Source organism: Triturus cristatus, chromosome 4_1, assembly GCF_964204655.1.
Source record: "Triturus cristatus chromosome 4_1, aTriCri1.1, whole genome shotgun sequence".
NCBI classification, from domain to species: domain Eukaryota; kingdom Metazoa; phylum Chordata; class Amphibia; order Caudata; family Salamandridae; genus Triturus; species Triturus cristatus.
The window spans coordinates 1135132407-1135157683 of record NC_140585.1 but is presented as its reverse complement, the minus strand read 5'-3'; the positions used below and the strand labels follow the sequence as shown (position 1 = coordinate 1135157683).

Sequence of the window (25277 nt, the reverse complement as noted above, 5' to 3'; positions counted from 1 at the left end):
GATTAAGTACCCTTGAATCCTGAGGGTCCCTGGGGTCCAACTAGCCCACCAGGTACCTCCATTAGGCGTCACAGAGCTGCGTTGCAGAGAGGTGTAAAAAGGGGCGTGTCCTGGCCCACCTCTCTGCAACGCAGGGCAGTGGCGCTTACTGGAGGTACCTGGTGGGGTTGTTGGCCCACAGGGACCCTCAGGATTGAAGAGGAATTAATTCCCCAACTTAAAACGTGCCACAGGGCGTGTTTGTACACATGTCACCTCAGGCCCCGTCCCCTCCCTTCACCACTGTGCAAACGCGCCCAGTGGCGCGTTTTAAGTTGTGAGATTAAGTTCACTTAAATCCTGAGGGTCCCTGGGGTCCAAGTAGCCCATTAGGTACCTCCAGTAAGTCCCACAGAGCTGCATTGCAGAAAGGTGTAAAAAGGGGCATGGCTTGGACCACCTCTCTGCAACGCACCGCAGTGGCATTTACTGGAAGCACCTGGTGGGCTAGTTGGCACCCAGGGGCCCTCAGGATTGAAAGGGAATTAATTCCCCAACTTTAAACGTGCCACAGGGCGTATTTGCACACATGCCAGCTCAGGCCCCGCCCCCTCCCTTCACCACTGTGCAAACGGGCCCAGTGGCGCGTTTTAAGTTGTGAGATTAAGTCCTCTTGAATCCTGAGGGTCCCTGGGGTCTAACTAGCCCACTAGGTACCTCCAGTAAGTGCTACAGGGCTGAGTTGCAGAGAGGTGTAAAAAGGGGCATGGCCTGGACCTCCTATCTGCAACGCAGGCCTGTGGCGCTTACTGGAGGTACCTGGTGGCCTAGTTGGCCCCCAGGGGCCCTCAGGATTGAAGGGGGATTAATTCCCCAACTTAAAACGTGCCACAGGGCGTGTTTGTACACATGTCACCTCAGGCCCCGCCCCCTCCCTTCACCACTGTGCAAACGCACCCTGTGACGCGTTTTAAGTTGGGAGATAAAGTCCCCTTGAATCCTGAGGGTCCCTGGGGTCCAACTAGCCTACCAGGTACCTCAAGTAAGCGCCACAGAGCTGAGTTGCAGAGAGGTGTAAAAAGGGGGCATGCCCTGGACCACTCTCTACAAAGCAGCCCTCTGGCGCTTACTGTAGGTACCTGGTGGGCTAGTTGGCCCCCAGGGACCCCCAGTATTGAAGGGGAATTAATTCCCCATCTTAAAACGTGCCACAGGGCACGTTTGCAGTGTGTTGCTGGGAGGGGGCGGGGCCTCCGGCACAATTGCGTCTTTTTTATTTTTTAGAAGGGGGTTGTGTGGCCCCCCTTCCTTAACTATTTTATCCCCAGGGCCTGACCCCTTTATTTCATAAAAAGGGAAGGGGGCCGCATGCCCCCCTCCCGAGGACATATCCGGCCCCGGGGACCCCAACCCCGGGGCATGGACAGTGTTTTGTTGTTTTTTTATTTGGAGAGGGGCTACATGGCCCCCTCCTCAGGCCATTTTTGGCCCCCATCCCCCAGGGCGGGCCTTTACTTGTTTAAAAAAAAAAAATGTATTATGGGGAGGGGGGCCACGTGGCCCCCCTCACGGGCCACTTCTGACCCCAGGGACCCCATCCTCCGGGGCCTGGCCACTTTGTTGGGACCGTGAGGGGAGCCACAATGCCCCCGCGGTCCCTGCTAGCTCCCCGCCTCCTGCGGGAGCTGGCATTGCTTTTCCACATGGGGAGCAGCTAATATGCAGCTCCCCGTGTGGAAAAACAATCTGGTTTGGATTTTGGATGAGAGAGCAGCTTTCCTGCTCTCTCTTCCAAAATCCAAACCACAGTTTGCTATGGCATGGCGGGAGCCACGAGGCTCCCCCCCTGCCATAGGAAACAGCAGTGTCCCGGGGGTGGGCACCCCGGGACACTGCAGGAGCCGGCCCTGGGGGTGGCGGTCCCCAGGGCCATGAAGGGCTCCAGGAGGGGGACCGCGGCCCCCCTCCCACCCAATGCACAGCCCAGAGGAGTTGGTGGTCCCCGGGGCTCGGGGTCTGTAACGGACTCCCAAATTTGCATTATAGTGCCCCGGGGTGGTGGCGGTCCCCGGGGCGTGTGGGGGGGCTCGAGCCCCACCAGACAGGTATATACTTTTTTTAAAAAGAAGCCCCAGGGGGTGGCTGTCCCCAGAGCTGTGGGGGGCAAATAATTAATGAAAGCCCCGGGGGTGGCGGTCCCTGGGGCTTGGGGGGGCCTTGGAGGCCCCCAAACATTAAAAAACAAGCCCAAGGGAGTGGCAATCCCCGGGTCTGCGGGGGGCCATGTGCCCCCCGCAAATATTTTATCAAAGCCCCAGGGGTGGCGGTCCCCAGGGCTGTGGGTGTCCCCCTGGGCCCCCACAATTTTATTTCAGCATGCCCCCAGGACCTGGCCCACCTGGGGTCTTAATTAAAAGAAGCGTGGGAGACCTTGCTCCGTTTTTTTTTTATTTTCTCGCCCGGATTTGCGCACCCAGCGCAAATCCGGCTGATGGGTTTTTCTTAGAAAAAAGATTTTTCGGGCCCTGGGGGTCATTGTGGGACTCCCTGAGCAGGCCTGCGTTACCGAGGCGCAAGATGGCTGCCAATACTTCCTGGTTTGGAGTGTTGACAGTCAATTAGAATAAAGCTCGTGGTCGGGAGGGTGCGCGGATCCACCGCGCCTCTAAATATTGAAACTTTAATTTTTTTATTTTCTCAGCAACTACTGAACGGATTTACACCATTTAAAAGAAGAAGGTCTCTTTCTGAACCAAGGGCTACCTTTTTGCCAAATTTGGTGTAATTACGTTCAGCAGTTCGGGCTGTAGCCGTGTCTAAAGTTTCCTATGGGAATTAAGATGGAGAAAACACGTTTTGGGACCCCCTTTTTTCTCGGCCCCCGCTTGCCAATCACCCCGAAACTTTCAAGATAAGAGCTGACCGGTGCGGGCCATAAGTTTTGAAAATTTCGCAAAGATTCATCAACCGGCGCCAAAGTTATTGGGAAAACAAGAAAAAGCTTTTCCTATGGAAACTAGGTCCTAACTATAACTACCTACTGGCGACCGCCAGTAGGTAATATATATATATACACATGCCACATATGTGTATATATATATATATATATTTGTATGTGACGTTTCCTTCCCTGCTTGCACGCCTGAACCTGCTTCTAATAAAGTTGTGGCAGATCGTAAACCCATTTGGGCCTCTCCTTGTTGGGTGAAAGTTTGTTGGATATTTATCAGTCATGCCTGGGCCGCAGAGAGAGCCCAGCTGCTGCTGCAGTCCTGCTGTGGTGCTGAAATTCGCTACGGCACAAGGAACGGGGAGCCAGTGATGCAGTGAACAAAGTGAGGTGTGAGGCAAGACTGGAACAACACTCACCCACTTGCGAATTACTTTTTTAACGATTGGCATTGAACTCGGCGACTCACAAGAGGTAACATTGGCACTACTAGTACCATGAGGCCACAGTGTGGCCAGGCCCAGTGGGGTGGGAATCGTGACTATTAAAAGCCTGTAAGTGCTGTAGTTCTTTAACTAAAAGCCGTGAGCCCTTGATGAAGTGCTGTCCTGCACGAAACGCGTCGGGCTGGACGTTTTATTTGGATGTGAAGTTTCCTTCCAAGATTGCATACCTGAACCTGCTTCTAATAAAGTTGTGGCAGATCATAAACCCGTTTGGGCCTCTCCTTGTTGGGCGAAAGTGTGTTGGATACGTAGCGGTCACGCCTGGGCCGCGGGGAGAGCCCAGCTGTTGCTGCAGTCCCGCTTTGGCGCTGAAATTCGCTACGGCACAAGGAACGGGGAGCCAGTGATGCAGTGTACAAAGTGAAGTGTGAGGCAAGACTGGAACAACACTCACCCACTTGGGAATTACTTTTTTAACGATTGGCATTGAACTCGGCGACTCACAAGAGGTAACATTGGCACTACTAGTATCATGAGGCCACAGTGTGGCCACGCCCAGTGGGGCGGGAATCGTGACTATTAAAAGCCTGTAACTACCGTAGTTCTTTAGCTAAAAGCCCTGAGCCCTTGATAAGTGCTGTCCTGCACGAAACACGTCGGGCTGTACATTTTATTTGGATGTGAAGTTTCCTTCCCTGCTTGCATGCCTGAACCTGCTTCTAATAAAGTTGTGGCAGATCGTAAACCCGTTTGGGCCTCTACTTGTTGGGCAAAAGCTTGTTGGATACGTAGCGGTCACACCTGGGCCGCGGAGAGAGCACAGCTGATGCTGCAGTCCCGCTGTGGCGCTGAAATTCATTACAGCACAAGGAACAGGGAGCCAGTGATGCAGTGTACAAAGTGAGGTGTGAGGTAAGACTGGAACAACACTCACCCACTTGGGAAATACTTTTTTAACGATTGGCATTGAACTCGGCGACTCACAAGAGGTAACATTGGCACTACTAGTACCATGAGGCCACAGTGTTGCCACGCCCAGTGGGGCAGGAATTGTGACTATTAAAAGCCTGTAACTGCTGTAGTTCTTTAGCTAAAAGCCCTGAGGCCTTGATGAAGTGCTGTCCAGCACGAAACGCGTCGGGCTGGACGTTTTATTTGGATGTGACATTTCCTTCCCTGCTTGCACACCTGAACCTGCTTCTAATAAAGTTGTGGCAGATTGTAAACCCGTTTCAGCCCCTCCTTGTTGGGCAAAAGTTTGTTGGATATATATATATATATATATATATATATATACCGCCATAAAGGTGAAACGCGTCGTTTTTTACTTGCCGAATAAACTGACTGCATTCAAACTTGGCGTCCGAGTGTTTCCTGGTAATACGGGGACTTGTGGATTGTATATATATATATATTAAAAAATAAAAAACTTAGAAATTCAGTGAGAAAACCAAAGGATAAAGTAACGTTATATTTAGGGGAATTCGTCAAAGTGAACATTAACTTTTTAAACTAAAAAAACACAGAAATTCACCAGTTATATTTAGCAGCGTTAATTATAACTTGGGCCTCCACCATGCACTGCTTATGACCCCATATATGACATCACCCATGACATGTTTTATAACATCATGTATGACATCACTGATGACATCTCAAATAGCATCTCAAATGAAATCATTTATCATACCACTGATGACATCATCCAATGAGTGAGCAAGTTTGTTTCATACGTTAGATTGTGGCGGACAACCACTGTATTACTTTTCCAAATAATTATGTACAATTTGGGTCCAGCTAATTGGTGAGTATTTAGAAACGCACGTCTTCCTAATGCACCATAGCTGTGTAGAGGTATTTACCGTTATAAATCTTTGTATTCAAGAGCAACTCTGTGTACAGGTAACAGTAGACTTGTGTTCATTATGTTCCACATGAGTATTTGGCAAATCACCTTAGGATTTCACTGAAGCATCACTGTGGTAAGGCAGCGATGCATCAGAAAAAGTGAGCTGCAGTACAACAGTTTCAAACACCATGGATTTGCTGTATTTCTGATATGGTGCACCATGGCATAAGGTCCCATGATGCGTCCCAAACATTATACATCTATGGGATGGCTTCCACAGAGAAAAGTGATGCATGTGCAGCCAAAGTGACACTAGGCAGATTTTGAGGCACATAAAACAACGCCTAGTCTAATTGGAGTGTATCATGCGTCACAAGTCCTTCGAAAAGTGACACATTTGGAAAACAAAATGTTACCTATACCTCAAACGGGAGAGATGGAGCAGGCAGCAGCGGTCAGAGCAGCAATCCCAACACCAGCCAGGATGTCCAGTTAGAACCCCAGGTGAAGAGGAAGAAGAATTTCAGTGAGGAGGAGAACCAAATACTCATAATAGAGGTGACAAAGCATGACCATCAACTACTCATCACCTCAAACTTGTCAATAGGGAAGAAAGAGGCCATTTGGCAGGGTCCATAGTGGAGAAGATTAACAGTTTAGGGCAAACTAAAAGGCTAGTGCCAGAGTGCAAGAAGCGCTGGCATGATTATAAGCGTCGGACCAAGTGGGAACTGCCCAGCAGCCGAAGGGTAGCCATGCGGACCGGAGGAGGAGGACCTGTGCACCAGGAGGAGCACGTGGCATCAGTCAACCCAGCAGAGTTGGTAGCAGGAGTTCCTGGACAAGACATTGCTGCCCTTGAGGACCAAAAAAACCTACAAGGTAAGTGACAATAAGGGACAATATGTGCAAAAATGTCATGCTCTGCAGCTCAGCAACCTATGTTTCTGGGCTGCACAGTGCTAAGTGCAATGGAAAGGGTTGGAATTTCTCACATGCCCAGTCATACATTATAGAAATATAAGTCATACTGCCCAGCTACATGTTGCACAGCCTAGTCCAACTCTGTCAACTTTGACCAGTCCTTGTGTGATTTGCAACACAAGTCCAGGTACACCTTTGTATACTGGGACTTGCAGTGGAATGTAAAACATGAGTGACCATGATTACATTTTCCACAATACAAAGCAAAATACCTGGACTGGAACACCACATCATGCATGGACACCTGAACCCTACCCTCCCTGACTGTGCTAATGCAGGCCCCCTTGCACCATGAGGCTAGTGTGTCTGTCTTGACCTTAAAGCAAGGGAATGGAATGGGGCTGTCAGAGGATTAACTTCGCACCTGAGCGGGGCTCAGGTGTGGTGTATGTGAACCATCAGCACATAGGAACATGCGAAGAGCCACATGTATATTCACTCGCACGAAACTACATTGTACACACCTGCCCGATGTGTGGGGTGAGAGCACACAAGTTTCACCTTCCATGGTAGAGGCCACACTACCTCCTGTCATGTACAGATATATACCAGTGGTCGGGGTGAATGCAAGTGATGCACACCAGAGTACCATGAGTGGTATTTGGATGCATAGATGGTGTGTGAGCCTGGTGGGCCCTTGGTAGTGTAGTGCAATGTAAGTGTGACTGAGAACATTGAACTGGTACTATGTCTGAATGGGGAGACATTGCTTAGCAAGGAGGTAAGAAGTGACATGTACGCTGTAAGGCAGCCTGAGTGACACTCATGCGCTGCTGTGCCTGATAGTGTCACACTTGTGATGCAGCTGGGAATGGATGCCATAGAAGAGGGCATTGGTGTGCTACATCCTACATGTGATGTGGACCTTGGTGAAGATGAAACACATGTCAGGAGGGTTTTTGGAAAGAAAAGTGTCTGGCTATGCCACATATGTCAAAGCAGGAGGTTGTCAAATAGGGAATCGTGAAGTGACAGGATGAGATATGTTTCCATGACAATGGGCAGGTCTTAGTGATGTGTGGAGGGTGAGCTTTATGGGCCTAGTTGTGTGGCCAACGTGGGTAGGTACATGTCACGAAATATCATTACTACTAGTCATCTGATGCAAGCAACCATGTTGGTCATTTGCAAACGGTGACTCAAATTGGGGGTGTTGGTGCCACATAAGAGTCAATGTATGATCTGTGTGCCTTCAGTGTGTGCCAGAAAGTTATGTCCCAGAGTCCATTAAAGGATTGCCAGAGGAGTCATGTACAGGTACAAGTGAGCGGGGCTGAGTTATGCAATGTGTGAAATTCTGTTCAAAACCAATTGTATCAATGAGGAAATTAGGTGAGCATCAGAGGTAGCAATCTTACATGTTTTACTGGGCCTATCCCCTCAGAGGTGGTACACAGTGCTACTGAAGAAAACTATGGAGACAATGTGTGTGTAATGCTATCCCATGAGTATGCACAAATAGGAAAACCATGGTAAGTACATGCCCTTATACAATTCTTCAGAGTGTTTAGGTTTCTAGCTGTGTATATTTGTGTTGATACATGTGAAATATGAGCCCTTGACCTCATGATAGTACAATGTGCATGCAAGACATGACACCAAAGCAAACTGGGGGAGTGTACTGTTTGAAAGGCATAATGCAGGATCAATATATGATCAAAACCATATCACTTTCCACAGGAGCTGTGGGCTGAGTTGTGGCCAGAGGGAATGCAGGCAACCTGGTGATTTGGTGAAATGTGCACAGCAGAGTTGTCAAGTGAAGCTTCATTCAGTATAGCCATCATGAAAAAATAAGCCAATAACCAAGGCAGATTTGGACCTTACCTCAACTTCCCATTACAAGCAGGGCAGGTCAGCAAGCTGTGTAACATTTTTGCAATGTGTAGTATGACACGAAAAGTCACCCTTGTCACACATTGGCCATGTGAACAATGTAGAGATATTGACATCTGACAGGTTACTACAGTTCAACTTGCCAACAATTCTTACCAGTAACATATGTCATGCACATCAATGTAGAACTGAAAGTGAATCTTAATAAAGTCTGAATGTCAGCAGAAAATTACTCATGTCAACATCTAGCATAGACCACCATCGTCATATTACAATTTAATTACAGAGAGAGAAAAAACACCTCCTGACCACCAGCCTGTTGGCAATTACATCCTCCCCCCATGGACAACAACACCTTCCTTAACTCCTGAACTCCATTGGAATACCTTCTCCAGTCACAGAAAGGTATGACAGTGTTGATGGGTCTCCAGAGAACTGCCTACTACAAAACATACTTATCAGCCTGCCCATGCCCAGCTCTGGACTCCGAGGACCCCCGAGTTGACTTTCAACAGGAAGTGGTAGGAGTTCAGCCACAGCTGGTGGATGATGTGTGGGAGGGGATTGAGACCATCACAGGTACCCTAGATGGATTCCATAGGTGCTTCAGTCCCAATAAGGAGACCCCTAAAGCAATCAAAGGCACCTACTCTTTGCTCTATAGAATGAAATAGCCCCTGGCTGACATTGCTGCTGTCATGAGGTAGAGGCAACAACAGCAGCCCTGCCAATGTAACACCAGTGAGGTAGCCACCCAGCTGGGGGGCAATCATTGCCACCCTCAAATATTTGGTGAGCAGCAGCAATGAGTGTCTTCCACATCGATGTTGTTGCCTTTTTGAGACGTCATTAGGTCCTTGTCAGATCTGTGCTGCCTTCCTTGCTTGCACAGACAAATGCTTGCGGGGACAGGGGAGACACATTTTCTGCCCCTGATGTGTGTGTGTGTGCAACAGATGCCTCCCACACAAACACCACCACCCACAGGGAGGCACAATACACATCAGAGGAGGAAGGTGTGGACCACATCAATTTCTGTCAGAAAACTGCCCAGTAACATGTGTCTGTAACATGTGTATGTGCCTCTTGGCCTATTCCTCATTTTTCCTGTGTTTATTATCATGCCACCACCCTTTTCACCTGGTACGGTCCCTTTTTACTATGCCCACCTGTTAATCGGATCCATTTGTGGACTGTTGATGAGGCCTACCTTCACTAATGGCAATTTGGACCTCCTCCTCACTGGAATACTCCTCACTTCGACATGTCACATGACATGTATCCTCTATTGACTCTCTCCGGACAGCCTTTGGACTCAAACAATGCTGAGGATGATGTCCCAAGAACTGCTCATTTGAAATTGCCTATGTATTCATCTGTAAATAAATGCACTACTGTGAAGCCACGTGTTATCTGTCTGTTGCTGATAGGACTAACTAGACCATGGTGGATGTGTACATACAAAATACACTTCTTAGCATCTCAAGGTAATTGGGCTACTGTCCCTACCATATGCTCTGGTTGGACATAGTCGAGCATAATGTACCGCCGCTGCTTTAGCATTATGTGGAAAATCTCATTGAACTATTGAACATCATGACGTGACAATAGCATGAGTACCTTGAGTGCCAAGCAGTAAAAAGCCCAACTAATCACACAATTGTATACCTGCACAAATTGTGGCATTTGAGCCACTAACACATTTTCACACATCCACAGATACCTTGCTAAGTTATCATGACAATTTCATCATGCACATGTAAGCATCAATGCTTACATTGAAGATATCCTATAAGTTCTTTCATAATGCATTCACTGACAATATGCACATACTAATGGCCAGACTCCTTCTGATTTAGCACCATAACTATGCCACTCAAGGATGTAGAAGCTCAGTGCTACATTTTGGATGTCTTTAAGCATGAACTGCAACTACTAAGTATTTGGGGTCCTGTGCCAAATGATAAATGGTGTAGTAAGGCACACTGGGATACATAGAGACAATGTGTCCCTCTGTCCCCGAGAGCCCTTACATGCAGTGAGTGTGAGTGTAACCACACATGACATCAATTGTGCGATATGTACACATAACAACAAATAGGATCCAGAGCTAAGACCTTGGAACCAAGCTACTCATCCCTATGTCAAGAGGAAACATCAGACTAATGTGTTTCTAACTTAGCAAGTAGTTGCACAAATTCACGTTCAGGAAGTCCCACACTTTAATTGACATTTCTGGGAAGGTGGGTGACACTTACATGGCTACAAACCAGCAAACAAGAATGACCTACTAGTACAATGGTGCAAGAGTGAGTGCCTAAGTGCCGGGCAGCAATGTGTGTCTGGGGTGACAGATGCATTCCTCCTATCCATGTAGTATAACTTATACATATAGTTTTACAGTAGGTGACTATCTTTGTTTTGCTGTGCATCAATTCACACAAAGAGGACCACTCACAGTGCCCAAAGAATGTTGAAGATTCCTTAAGTGACTCAAGTGCAACATAGACTGATTGTTATCTTTAGGTGTCACACAATGTTACACATATCTACAAACACTGCAGGAAATTCGTACATCATGTACTCAACTCAACCTAAGCGATTATGACAATTCTTACACATGAAATGTATATGCAGTCGTGAAAGTAGAACACATTTTTATATATAAAAATGTAATACTCACTAACTGAAACGATCTTACACTATCCAAAGGAAGCATAAACTAACTTAACCTACCTATCCCTCACTAACGTATCTTACCACTAACTTAACCTACCTAAACTTAACTTTAGCTATGCTATACATTTGACACAAATAACATGTTTAAAATCAACCCCTCTCCCCCTTAATACACATAGGGCCAGATGTACGATGGATATTTGCATGCGCAAACGGGTCTTAGACCCGTTTGCGCATGCAAAAATCCTTTTGGCCATGTACAAACCCTATTTTGCGACTCGCAAAAATTTGAGACTCGCAAAATAGTGTTTTGCGACTCGCTATGAAGAAGGAGCACTGCCTTCCTAATAGTGACCCCAAATGCCATGTATGACTGTTTTGCGACCGCAGTTTACCACCCTTCAGAGAAGGGTGGTAAACCACTCGCAAATGGGAAGGGGTTCCCAGGGGACCCCTTCCCCTTTGTGACTGGCTCTAAAAAAAAATTTTTAAGGGCAGGAAGTGGTCCCAGGGACCACTACCGGCACGTAAAAAATGAAACAAAAACATTTAATTTTTCTTTTTTTCAAAGCATCCTTTTTTCCTTTAAGGAAAATGGGCTGCATTAAAAAAAACTGCTTTATTGAAAAGCAGTCCCAGACATTGAGGTCTGCTGATCCCAGCATGCCACCATACCTGGGAGGGCCAGCCATTCCCAATGGCGTCGCAAATTACGAGTGCCTCATGCATATGCATGAGGCATGCAATTTGCGACCCCATTGCGAATCGCTAACAGTGTCGCAGACACTGTTATACATACCAATTTGTGACTCGCAAATTGCGAGCCGCTATTGTGACACAATTTGCGGGTCACAAATTCCTTGGTTGTATATCTGGCCCATAATCACATAATACAAACATTAACTACACTTATACATAAACTTACTACACATTACAATCTAAACAAATATATTTTTTTTGAGTATTTTTATGTTTTTATTTTTGTTGTTTTTTAAAATGTATTTTCTCAAAGACTAAATATTATCCCCACACTCACTAAAACTAGGGATGGGTGGTTAACTCTGCCCCACAGATTGAGTTTGTGGAATTTTGCAACTCTGTAATCCCCTGGGAGTGCGGAGTCCAGCAAAAAACTCAGATTCTGCTGTTTAGATGAGTTTTGCCCACTGCCCACCATTAATTACAATTTACAGAGCCAAATCCACCTTGGAGAAAAACGTCCCTTACATATTCTATTAGCTCTTACCTTTTTCCATTTCCACCCAGCTTCCTAGTGTTGCAGCCTATGAGCGCTGTCTGGACCAGTGACATAACCTGTCAACAGCCGCGTAGCTGCTCTGTGGAGGAGGAGTGGTCTCAACACCCTGAGCAATGGAGGGTGCTTCACAACCCCAAAATTCCAAGGACCCTAGTAGTCCAGGACCTCCTGCTGCATGTACAGATGCTCCTCCTCATTGACAATGAAAGCTGGAACAGGAGAAGCTGTTCGGGGTGGTAAATAATGTCCAATGCCGTCTGCACAAGAAGTTCTTTAAGGTGAGGAGGTGGGGCTATGAAATGGAGATGTGACTGTGATCAAAAGGAGATTATTTGTGACTAGGAATTAGCAAAGGGCAGTGGGTGGCTCAGGGGAGTAGATGTCTGGGATAGAGGAAGTAAGCAATGTAAAGGCAGGCAGGGCCACTAGTAGGGAGATGTTTAATTGAAATGACCCAGTTCTCCATAAATATCGTAGTAGTCTCAGAAATCCTCAGCGTCTCCATTCTCTTTTGGTCCACAGAGAGTTCTACTGGTCAATTGGAGCTGTCTTCTGCCTGCCAATAACACCTTGTTTATGTAGCTCTTCACACCTCATTGCTGAGGCGCGCTAGCACCTTTATTAATGTGCGCACAATATAAAAATAAATGTCGCTCTCTTTCTTTTGAACCATCCCGACCAGCTGCTCCACCATGATCTTTCTTTTGCCTTACTCTTTACCGGAATTTGTAGTTCTCTTTTGTAGTGTCATCCTGGATCTGCAGATACTGCCCGCATCTCAGACGCTTTTAGCTGTGATCCTATTGAAGTCATTTTCATCCTGCGCGTCGCTGCAAGGTGCAGTGGCACATTTGTCCTGCACCACAACTTCCGGCATCCAGTGTGCTCACTCACGTTGGCTTGTTGAAGTCCTGGGATTTGTAGTCCATTTACGCTATCTATTCATGCGCATGAGGACTAGGGCGGAGCGGAACTCCGTGGAATTCCACAAAGTTTTTATGCAACTCCGCGGAATTCCATGTAGTGTGACTCCGTGAACTCCGCCCACCCCCAACTAAAACCTTGCAAATATATAAAAACAAGTACCTATAAAATATCTTAAAAATCTAAAACCTAACTTATCTAAACCTATATCATCTAACTGACTTACATCTTACCAACTAAAATACTACAACATATATTAGATAAACCATTAGAAATAAAAATGTTCACAGCAGTTGAGACATCTAGATTTGTCATGCTCATGTGCTGACTGGCCTGCCCCTCCCAAATACTGTCCTGTTTATGGTTTAATTTCCTCAGTTCATGAATAATGATGTAGTGGAACACCGATTCCCTCTTGCGAGGCATACTGTCCTGTGAGTGCCTCAGCTGTGTGCAGCAGGGTTAGCCAGTGGAATAGGTGGCTGGGTTGTAGGTTGGTGGCTTAGCCCTGGTCTGTCCTGACCACTGGCAGATGTTTTGTGATTGGTCTCAGAACATCCCAGGACCACACAGCATTTGAACATTCAAACAATTTGTGCATCTTCCGATATGCCTTAGCAATATTGTGCACATGTCGAAAATGCTCACGTCTCATCTCGTAGATACCTGCGTCATCAGATGTCATGTTGTCTAGGGTGAAAACATTTCAAAGTTAGAGCATGCTGTTCATGATGTGTGTGAGAAATAGTCTAACATTATAACACAATCATATGTCCCGAGCAAACCAATACCAGCAATAAATATGGATAAATGGCTACAAAGACTTCAACTGCGTGAGCTGGAAAACTGAGACAGACGCCATCTGTGTGGGTGCATGAAATGTAACATTAGTGACAATGACACAGATACCAAATCATACAGGACTAAAATTCACACTCATGTTGAGGCCCATGTTTAAGTTAGGACAGTATGGCATGTTTCACCACATGTGGGATTTAGAGTGGCATCATGCTTATGTGCTGATCATGTATCATCCACATAAGTGTAAATGGATAAGGAGACAGTCCAGGAACTCTGGCTTGGCCTTACAGACCTCATGTGCAGTATCATAAATCTGCACACTTTGCTGACATCCCTTACTCTATGTCCGATAGTTAATACATGGATAGGGAGTTGTCATGCACCTCCGGTAGACCATTATTGTGTAACCTTACTAACATTGAGGCTCAGGCAATTGAACAGAAATATAACAAGTATGTCCAGCTTCAGACATTTTGGGAAAATCATTAGGTGTCATACAGAAAGAAGCTTATGCAGAAATATCATCCTAAGCCTGCATTCGGATGCATACATCATTAACTCTACATTGCATCACAGTATTGTGTGTATGCTTGTCCTACCACTCATCTGGTATAAAAAAAGAGCTTTTATATGATGCATGGATGCTTGCATTATAACACTGAGGGAGGATTAAGTACCACTGAGGATGGATTAGAACACACATACCTTGGGGTTAGGCTAACACATTGAATAACATATATGTCAATACAATAAAGAACAAACACATGCACAGACACATATGTAGGCCTGTCATGTGTTGTCTGTAATGGGGCAAAGACATTACTTTAGTATATGTTGTTCCTTCAGCCAAAACAGATGCTTCAACTACCACATCCAAATTTGCTTAGAATGTGATGACAACCCTGATGCCATTGTCATGTGTTTATATAATTTAAAATGTAGTTTTCTTTCATACTACTACAGGGACAGTTATTTTATTTTAAATATGATGTGTAAAACAGCAGGTATGTTAGTCCATCCTTATGATCTGTAAAACCGAAATGTCTTATCTGGAGAGCCCAAATGCATACAGCATGTCTGAAGCCATTATACTGTCGGTTGATGCTACATGTGTTGTATGATCATATAGTGTATAAATCAGATTCCATTATACCTGCCCTGTCCATGTTTGGGAACAGTGTCTGTGAAGAAATATATAATACCATATCATCAGCCCCAGTGTTATTCATAAATTTGGACATCTACAAAAGATGCCTGTCCACACTTGCTTTGCAAAACAGAAATCACTGCTACCACATACATCAACTCCAAACCATCTGGGAATCTGCCATTTGTTTTACCATTTCATGTCTTTCTGTGGAACACATACAGACTTTGTGCCACGTGATGATCAATGCGTCCAAAGCCACATAACGAGAGATGCGCCACTATCCAGAAATGTACAGCTGTTTAGGTCTTGTGGGCCTACTTACAGATACATTACAGTATCAGAATTCTACTCTGGTATCGTCACTAAAAGATCTGTGGGCAGGTTGCATTCTGGTTCACAGATTGCCAGGTAATTGGTGGTAGCTGAGTGTTACCTCCCAGCACATATCACAAAGATCACGCACTGATGTCAAAATGGTGCATACATGTACATATAACACTTACTGGTTGCATTGGGGTCCTGGAATGTATCGAACTCACCTCTGGTGAAAGGAAGATATCCACCTATGAGACATGAATGAAGGTATATCATTGTAAAAATTGCTTTCCAGAATGTTTTAATTTTTGCTCAAATAACTATGCTATTCCAGTATATCATAAGTAAACAGCAGCTCCTATACACATGTCTATATATTCCCAGGTTATTCAACACATCTAGTCCGCTTGCAGGTCTAACCTGGATAGATGCAGAAGTTTCGATGTACACATCAATGCATGCCTGAAGCATGACTCTAGGATGTGATCTTTGTAGTAACGTTGGCCAGAATAAATTCAGTCTGTGTAAAATGAAACATGGTTGACATGTTTGACCCTAGTATTACCTAAGTGTTTTTATGATGGAAAAGGACAGACATATACCTTAGAAATTGTCATACAACACATATAAGTGTGTATTTGTACTGGTGAAATGAGTGCTGAGTAGTAGTGAGCTGTTTTTGTAAGGCTGCATGGCTTCTCAGTATGTAAAATGTTGTTAGTAGACTGAAGAACACGCAGCTCTGCATATGTAAATATTCATGAGACATAGCAGTCTGTATACATGTGCAGCACAATGCAGCACACATTGAGGAGTACACATACAAGCATTGACCAAAGAGATCTGCAGCTTAGCCTACAACATTGTGTGTTTGGGAAATTTGTTTGCATCGTGTAATAATCAAAGATGTCTCGTAGACAGGTGGCTTAGAACAGGTTAAAGGTTTATTCCATAAGTTACAAAGTCCAAGTAAGACACCAGAAAGGCCTCTGCTAAGATCCTATATGAGCCCCACCAGGAGCAGCCTCCCTGCTGCTCAGCCCATCTCTTCCAACTGCCAACTCCTCCAGTCCCACACACCAACATTCCAAGTGACATCACTCATGGCTGAGCAGCAAGGGACAGGACAGTAATGAGAAAGATGTACCACAACAACAATAGATTATAGCACATCCCTTGGACATTTTTGTAGGTTAAGTAAGGAAATGCCCCTACATTTTGGTATTTCAGCTGTAAATGCACTAACCATTGAATTGGCACTTGTGGCAGGGTATAGGAATTGTGCAACATAACTAGTGCTTGTTTGATGTTTCAATGATGTAGGAGTCCCGAGGCACACTAAGTAACCTTACTTTACATTATCTCCTTATATATTCCTCATTATATAAATCATGCACTTTGCCATATTGCATAAAACACAGATGATGAACATTCCATGGTTATGTTGGTCATTATGATAAAGGTACATCACAAAAGGCAGATAAAACAGACATACATACCTACTGGTTCTCCGACCACCAGGTAGTCTATGGCATCTGCTTCTCAGGAGATTGCATTTGTCCATGTATGTTTCATTTGGTAGGTAGCATGGTCCACATGGAGGCCTTTTCCTTGGCAGGATAGCCCTGACTCACCCTGCCACCAGCTGCAAGGATTCTTGGGAGGTAATGGACTATCAACCATATCAAACCGCCCACCACTGCCTCACTAAAGTTCCTACCCTTCCCAGACATTGTGGACACCATCCCAAAAACACTACTGCCCCAAACTAACACCCCAATAAAACCTAATTACCCCAACAAGAAATCCCCAAAAAACAAACTCTCAACCACACAAAGACAATTATTACAAAACCACAATGACACTGCACCAAATATATGACAGACAGAAACAAAATATACACCAAACCTACACTGACAAGACCAAAATGCATTTTTCTCACTGACACCCTCTTCAAACACCTCCAACAGCAAGCACAGACTAACAGAGGCTAAGAGAAAGTGAAAGTAACTTCACACTTCCTAGTTTGCAGCCTCCCATACCCAATGAGTCCTTTCCTGGGTGTATCCCGACGATCTTCACAAATGTATTGTTTTTTTGATGCATTGGTACAGAAATTGTCAATGCATGATTAACGCACAACGTATTAGGCACAATGCTTTTTCAACACATTGGCGCACATTCCTGGCTTATGACCATCGCATTAGGGGTAATGCGACAAGCAAATGGGTCGATGCATGGGAAGTGGCATACTGTCTGGGATACACTGTAAGGAATTGTGAAATGCAGGAAAACACACCTTGGTCTCACGTCCCTTGCTCAACTTTTCTTACCTGACATTTCATATTTTCTGATGTGGGAATTTGCAGTGTTCATAGGGCCAAATTCATGGGGAGTTAGCATAATCATTGCAGTAAATCACCTTGCTGCACTGTCCCATGTCAAAGTTAAAGGGCTGAAATCCACAGGATTCATCCTACACGGTGCATTCCTATTCTTTCACTCTGCACTGGTGCAGCCTAGCTTCAACACAGGCACCCTGGCACAATGGTGCCAGGGTGCCTGTGTTGGGCTTAGGTAGCCACACCAGCACCAGCACAAGGCAAGAGCAAAATTTGAAGGTGTTATGGTATATATCTTACATTTATTGCAATGTGCTTGCAAACATAGTTGTACATAGGGAGAGTATCTGTGCTGCACCGTGTGGACATGCCCCTCGGTTGACGGTCACAGGACATCATGTACACTATACAGTAATCCACATATGTTAGACACAAACCAACATCATGAAGTGCTGGACACACACTCAGTCATGGCACACTATTTGGTACTACAATCACTTTGGAATATGGCAGAGGGTCGGTAGCTAAACACACTGTAGCAGCACGCACAATCTCTGCATGTGCACACTGTTACACATTGCTGACTTTCTGTTGTATATATCAAGCACAGGCACACGTTTGGCATATGGTGTTATCATGTACACATATATCAGAACACACAATGCAGGTCTGGGGTGTGTGTGTCACACAGTAACAGACCTTGGAATAGGTGAGTGAGACATTAGTTATCACTGCAGTGGAAAATGGTTAGAGTCAAATTAACTTGTGATGTTCAATTGACATGTTGCTGCCATTCACACGTTATCTCTGTCTTACTCTTGTGTGTGCCTTGTGGTCCAAGGATATTGCATTCCCTGACACTGGCATATGTAAGGGCACACGCTCAACTTACTTTTCATCTCTGGGTTGATACAAGATTTTTAACCCCTTCACTGCAAGGCCTTTTCCCCCCCCTGTGCTAAGCCTTTTTTGGGCTATTTGGGGTAGTGCGCGCTTAGACCCCTGTAACTTTTTGCCCACATAAGGTATCCACGCCAAATTTGCGTCCTTTTCTTCCCAACATCATGGAGATTCTAAAGGTACCCAGGGTTTGTGGATTCCCCTGGAGGGGTCCCAGAAGTTAGCCAAAATACAACTAAATTTCGTTTTTTGGGGGAAAAATGGGAAAAAGGGCTGCAAATGAAAGCATCTGGGTTTTTCCCTGCAAATGGTATCAAAAAAGGGGTTGTGAAGCTGAAATCACCATTTTCCCAGCTTTTAGGGAATGACAGACTTTTGTCAGAAAACCAACATTTTTTACACAGTGTTGGCATTTTTCTGGGACATAGCCTATTTCTGCTATTTTTTGTGCTTTCAACCTCCTTCCAGTTAATGGTAGAAATGGGTATGAAAGCAATAATGGATCCTGGAAAGCTATACATTTTAGAAAAGTAGACAAAATTCTGAATTCAGCAAGGGGTCATTTGTTTAGATCCTTCAAGGTTTCTTTATAGAAACTAACAGTTAAATATAGGAAAAATTGAAATTTAGCTGCAAAAAAAAGCCTTTTGTGTCAACGTTTCCACCTGTAACTTCTTCTAATTATGACAGCTCTTTGAAAGCAATAATCTGTTACATCCGCTGGACCTTTCTGGTTGTGGGGATATATAGGACTTGTAGGTTCACCAAGAACCCGACAAACCTAGAGTCAAAAACTGAGCAGCAATTTGCAATGGCTTTTTATTATGTACCGGGTATATAGCAATTATTGTGGGAAAATGTATACATGGAAAAATCGGTATGAAAGACACATATGTATTTCTGAAATGGGAACACATTATACAGTTTAGAAACAGTAGATATTTGCACATTTTCGAAATTGGGAATACTCATACTAGCTTGAGACTTATCGGTCATTTTTCAAAATGACTTCTTTTTTACACAATGTCTTTCATTTGGAAGGCAAAAATGCTTCGAAAGTCAATAGGTAATAACAGTTGCTTTACAGATCTGAATTACCCTAAGTCTCCCGATAAAAATGGTACCTCACTTGTGTGGGTAGGTATAGTGTCCACAACAGGAAATGGCTCAAAACCCAACGTGAACACACCACATTTTCACAATGACAAATTACCCTATTTTTGCAAAGTGCCCAGCTGTAGTTTTTTAACCATAGCTCTGCCGGCACCTAGGGAAGCCTAGCAAACCTATACATTTTTGAAAACTAGACAACCAGGGGAATCTAGGATGGGGTGACTTGACTGCCTCCCACCAGGTTTTGTTACCCAGAATCCCTTACAAACCTAAAAAATTGTCACAAAAAACACACTTTCCCCACATTTCTGTGGTGGAAAGTTCTGGAATCTGCGTGGATCCACAAATTTCCACCCACCCCACGTTCCCCCAAGTCTTCCAAGAAAAATGGTACCTCACTTGTGTGGGTCGGCTTAGTGCCCGCGACAGGAAACGGCGCAAAAGGTAACGTGGACACACCTCAATTTCGAAGTGAAAAATTACCATTTTTTAGCAAAGTGCCTAGGTTTGGTTTTTGAACCATAGCTCTGCCGGCACCTAGGGAAACCTAGCAAAACTATACATTTTTGAAAACTAGACACCCAGGGGAATCCAGGATGGTGTGACCTGACTGCCTCACATCAGGTTCTGTTACCCAGAATCCTTTGCAAACCTAAACAATTGTCAAAAAATACAAATGTTTCCCACATTTGTGTGGTGGAAAGTTCTGGAATTTGCGTGGATCCACAAATTTCCACCCACACCGCGTTGCCCACAGTCTTCCGAGAAAAATGGTACCTCACTTGTGTGGGTCTACCTAATGCCCGCGACAGGAAACGGCACATAACGCAACGTGGACACACCTCAATTTCGCAGTGAAAAATGACCCTTTTTTGGCAAAATGCCTAGCTGTAGTTTTTGAACCATAGCTCTGCCGGAACCTAGGGAAGCCTAGCAAACCTATACATTTTTGAAAACTAGACAACCAGGGGAATCTAGGATGGGGTGACTTGACTGCCTCCCACCAGGTTCTGTTACCCAGAATCCCTTGCAAACCTAAAAAATTGTCACAAAAAACACATTTTCCCCACATTTCTGTGGTGGAAAGTTCTGGAATCTGTGTGGATCCTCAAATTTCCACCCACCCCGCGTTCCCCAAAGTCTTCTGAGAAAAATGGTACCTTACTTGTGTGGGTCGGCCTAGTGCTCGCGACCGGAAACGGCGCAAAACGCAACATGGACACACCTCAATTTCGCAGTGAAAAATGACAATATTTTGGCAAAGTGCCTAGGTGTAGTTTTTGAACCATAGCTCTGCCGGCACCTAGGGAAACCTAGCAAACCTATACATTTTTGAAAACTAGACACCTAGGGGAATCCAGGATGGTGTGACTTGACGGCCTCCCACCAGGTTCTGTTACCCAGAATCCTTTGCAAACCTAAACAATTGTCAAAAAAAACAAATTTTTCCCACATTTGTGTGGGTGAAAGTTCTGGAATTTGCGTGGATCCACAAATTTCCACCCACCTCGCGTTGCCCACAGTCTTCCGAGAAAAATGGTACCTCACTTGTGTGGGTCGGCCTAATGCCCGCGACAGGAAACGGCGCAAAACGCAACGTGGACACACCTCAATTTTTAGTGAAAAATGACCCTTTTTTGGCAAAGTGCCTAGCTGTAGTTTTTGAACCATAGCTCTGACGGCACCTTGGGAAACCTACCAAACCCACACATTTCTGAAAACTAGACACCCAGGGGATTCCAGGGAGGTATGGCTTGCATGGATCCCCCAACGTTTCCTTACCCAGAATCCCCTGCAAACCTATATTTTTGCTGATAAAAGCACTTTTTTCACACATTTTTGTGTGGGAAAGTTGTGGCATCACCGGGCTGACACAAATTTCCTACCACCCAGCGTTTCCCCAGGTCTCCTGATAAAAACGGTGTCTCACTCATGTGGGAGGCCCAAGTACCCGCGACAGGCAAGGGCCCAAAACGTAGTGAGGCGACATCAAAATTGCCTATCTCAGAACAACCTGGTTTTGCAAGGGGGGTACCCTGGGTTTTTGGCCCGGTGCTCGGCGGACACCTTGGGAAACCTACCAAACCCACACATTTCTGAAAAGTAGACACCCAGGGGCTTTCAAGAAGGTTTGGCTTGCGTGGATCCCCCAACGTTTCCTTACCCAGAATCCCCTGCAAACCTCAATATTACCTGAAAAAATCACTTTTTTCACACATTTGTGTGTGGGAAAGTTGTGGCATCACCGGGTTCACACATATTTCCTACCACCCAGCATTCCCCCCGGTCTCCCGATAAAAATAGTGCCTCATTCGTGTGGGAGGCCCAAGTACCCGCGACATGCAAGGGCCCAAAACGTTGTGAGACAACATCAAATTTGCCTATCACAAAACAACCTGGATTTGCAAGGGGGGTCACCTGGGTTTTTGGCCCGGTGCTCGGCGGCCACCTAGGGAAACCTACCAAACCCACACATTTCTGAAAACTAGACACACGGGGGATTCCAGTGAGGCATGGCTTGCATGGATCCCCCAACGTTTCCTTACCCTGAATCCCCTGCAAACCTCAATTTTAGCTGAAAAAATCTCTTTTTTACACATTTTTGTGTGGGAAAGTTGTGGCATCCCCGGGCTGACACAAATTTCCTACCACCCAGCATTCCCCCGAGTCTCCCAATAAAAACGGTGCCTCACACGTGTGGGAGGCCCAACTACCCGCAACAGGCAAGGGCACAAAACGTAGTGAGACAACATCAAAATTGCCTATCACAAAACAACCTGGTTTTGCAAGGGGGGGTCACCTGGGTTTTTAGCCCCGTGCTCGGCAACAATCTAGGAAAACCTACCAAACCCACACATTTCTGAAAACTAGACACCCGGGGGCTTTCAGGGAGGTATGGCTTGCGTGGATCCCCCAACATTTCCTTACCCAGAATCCCCTGCAAACCTCAATTTAAACTGAAAAAATCACTTTTTTCTCACATTTTTGTGTGGGAAAGTTGTGGCATCACCGGGCTGAAACAAATTTCCTACCACCCAGCATTCCCCCGGGTCTCCCGATAAAAACGGTGCCTCACTTGTGTGGGAGGCCCAAGTACCCGCGATAGGCAAGGGCCCAAAACGTATTGAGGTGACATCAAAATTGCCTATCACCAAACAACCTGGTTTTGCAAGGGGGGTCACCTGGGTTTTTTGCCCCGTGCTCGGAGGCCATTTTGGGAAACCTACCAAACCCACACATTTCTGAAAACTAGACATCCAGGGGATTCCAGGGAGGTATGGCTTGCGTGGATCCCCCAATGTTTCCTTTCCCAGAATCCCTTGCAAACCTCAATTATAGCTGAAAAAATCACTTTTTTCACACATTTTTGTGTGGAAAATTGTGGCATCCCCGGGGTGACACAAATTTCCTACCACCCAGCATTTCCCCGGATCTCCCAATAAAAATGGTGCCTCACTCGTGTGGGAGGCCCAAGTCCCTGCGACAGGCAAGACTGCACGGAGCCAAAAACCCAGGTGACCCCCCTTGCAAAACCAGGTTGTTTGGTGATAGGCAATTTTGATGTCGCTTCAATACATTTTGGGCCCCTGCCTGTTGCAGGGAGACCCGGGGGAACGCTGGCTGGTAGGAGATTTGTGTCAGCTCGGTGATGCCACAACTTTCCCACACAAAAATGTGTGAAAAAGGTGTTTTTTCTACTAAAATTTAGGTTTGCAGGGGATTCTGGGTAAGGAAACGTTGGGGAATCCACGCAAGCCATACCTCCCTGGAATCCCCCGGGTGTCTAGTTTTCAGGAATGTGTGGGTTTGGTAGGTTTTCCTAGATGGCCGCCGAGCACGGGGTTAAAAACCTAGGTGACCCCCCTTGCAAAACCAGGATGTTTTATGATAGGCAATTTTATGTGGCTTCAATACGTTTTGGGCCCCTGCCTGTTGCGGGTACTTGTGCCTCCCACACGAGTGAGGCCCCATTTTTATCGGGAGACACGGGGGATTGCTGGGTGGTAGGAAATTTATGTCAGCCCGGTGATGCCACAACTTTCCCACACAAAAATCTGTGAAAAAAGTGATTTTTTCAGCTAAAATTGAGGTTTGCAGGGGATTCTGGGTAAGGAAACGTTGGGGGATCCACGCAAGCCATACCTCCCTGGAATCCCCCGGGTGTATAGTTTTCAGAAATTTGTGGGTTTGGTAGGTTTCCATAAATGGCCGCCGAGCACAGGGCCAAAAACCCAGGTGACCCCCCCTTGCAAAACCAGGTTGTTTGGTGCTAGGCAATTTTGATGTCGCCTCAATACGTTTTGGGCCCCTGCCTGTCGCGGGTACTTGGGCCTCCCACACGGGTGAGGCACCGTTTTTATCGGAAGGCTTTGGGGAACGTGGGGTGGGTGGAATTTTGTGGATCCACGCAGATTCCAGAACTTTCCATGACAGAAATGTGAGGAAAATGTGTTTTTTGTGACAAATTTTTAGGTTTGCAAGGGATTCTGGGTAACAGAACCTGGTGAGAGCCAGTCAAGTCACCTGATCCTGGATTCCCATGGGTGTCTAGTTTTCAAAAATGGATAGGTTTGCTAGGTTTCCCTAGGTGCCGGCAGAGCTAGGATTCAAAATCTACAGCTAGGCACTTTGCAAAAAAAGGGTCAGTTTTCACTGTGAAAATGTGGTGTGACCACGTTGCGTTTTGGGCCATTTCTTGTCGTGGGCACTAGGCCTACCCATGCAAGTGAGGTACCATTTTTCTTGGAAGACTTTGGAGAACGCGGGGTGGGTGGATTTATGTGGATCCACGCAGATTTCAGAACTTTCCACCTCAGAAAAAAACTTTTGCCAAATGTTTAGGTTTGCAATGGATTCTGGGTAACAGAACCTGGTGAGAGCCAGTCAAGTTATCCAATCCTGGATTCCCCTGGGTGTCTAGTTTGTAAAAATGTACAGGTTTGCTTGGTTTCCCATTTGTGCCTGCTGCGCTAGGGCCCAAAATCGACAGGTAGGCATATTGCTAAAAAACAAATCCGTGCCTAGTCTGCTTTCTGTCACCCTGGGGGGGATATCGGGAGGTGGGGGATGCCCTGATATGCCCCCAAGGGGGGCAGAAACACTGTGGCTATTTGTTTGGGGGGTGGGGGCATTGGTATGCCCATTCTGGGCAGCTCCCACCCCCACACATAAAAAAGCCAGCGTAATAGTTGGCGTCTAGTGGGCTTTTTGCCCCTGTGGGGGCAGATTGGGGGCTACTGCCCCATCTTCCCCCCAGGGGGGCAGAAAGGCTATAATTGTTGTGGGTGGGGGTGGGGGCATTGGCATGCCCGTTTTGGGCAGCCCCCACCCTAATTAAAATTTACCCCAAAAAACCCTGGCATCTAGTGGGCTTTTAGCCCCCCCGGGGGGGCTGAAAGTCCACTAGACGCCAGGGAGTTTTTTGGGCAAATTTTAAAATGGGTGGGGGCTTCCCAAAACAGGCATGCCAATGCCCCCACCCTAATTAAAATTTGCCCAAAACATCCCTGGCGTCTACTGGGCTTTTTGCCCCCCCCGGGCGGCAGATTGGGGGCAACTGCCCCGCTGGGGGGGGGCAGGAAGGCTGTAATTTTTGCAGGGGAGGGAGTGGGGGCATGGGCATGCCTGTTTTGGGCAGCCCCCACTCTAATTCAAATTTACCCCCAAAAACTCCCTGGCGACTAGTGGGCTTTTTGCCCCCCTGGGGTGCAGATTGGGGGCTAATGCCCCCATATGCCCTCCACGGGGGGG

The 25277-nt window shown here is 46.0% G+C and overlaps 1 protein-coding gene across 8 annotated transcripts in view; it reads right to left on the bottom strand.

Annotated features, from left to right (window-relative positions):
• Positions 1-25277, bottom strand: part of LOC146856160 (hyaluronidase-like) — a 331244-nt gene that overhangs the window by 124590 nt on the left and 181377 nt on the right. For 3 of the 8 annotated variants that reach the window (XM_085654210.1, XM_085654209.1, XM_085654211.1), the window contains one exon: positions 15396-15419. The exons of 3 other annotated variants lie outside the window; for them this stretch is intronic. In XM_085654210.1, the coding sequence (XP_085510336.1) occupies positions 15396-15419 (24 nt within the window). Of the gene's footprint in view, positions 1-15359; positions 15420-25277 lie in introns of all 8 variants that reach the window. 2 more of the 8 variants (XM_085654208.1, XM_085654207.1) reach the window with 1 other exon arrangement.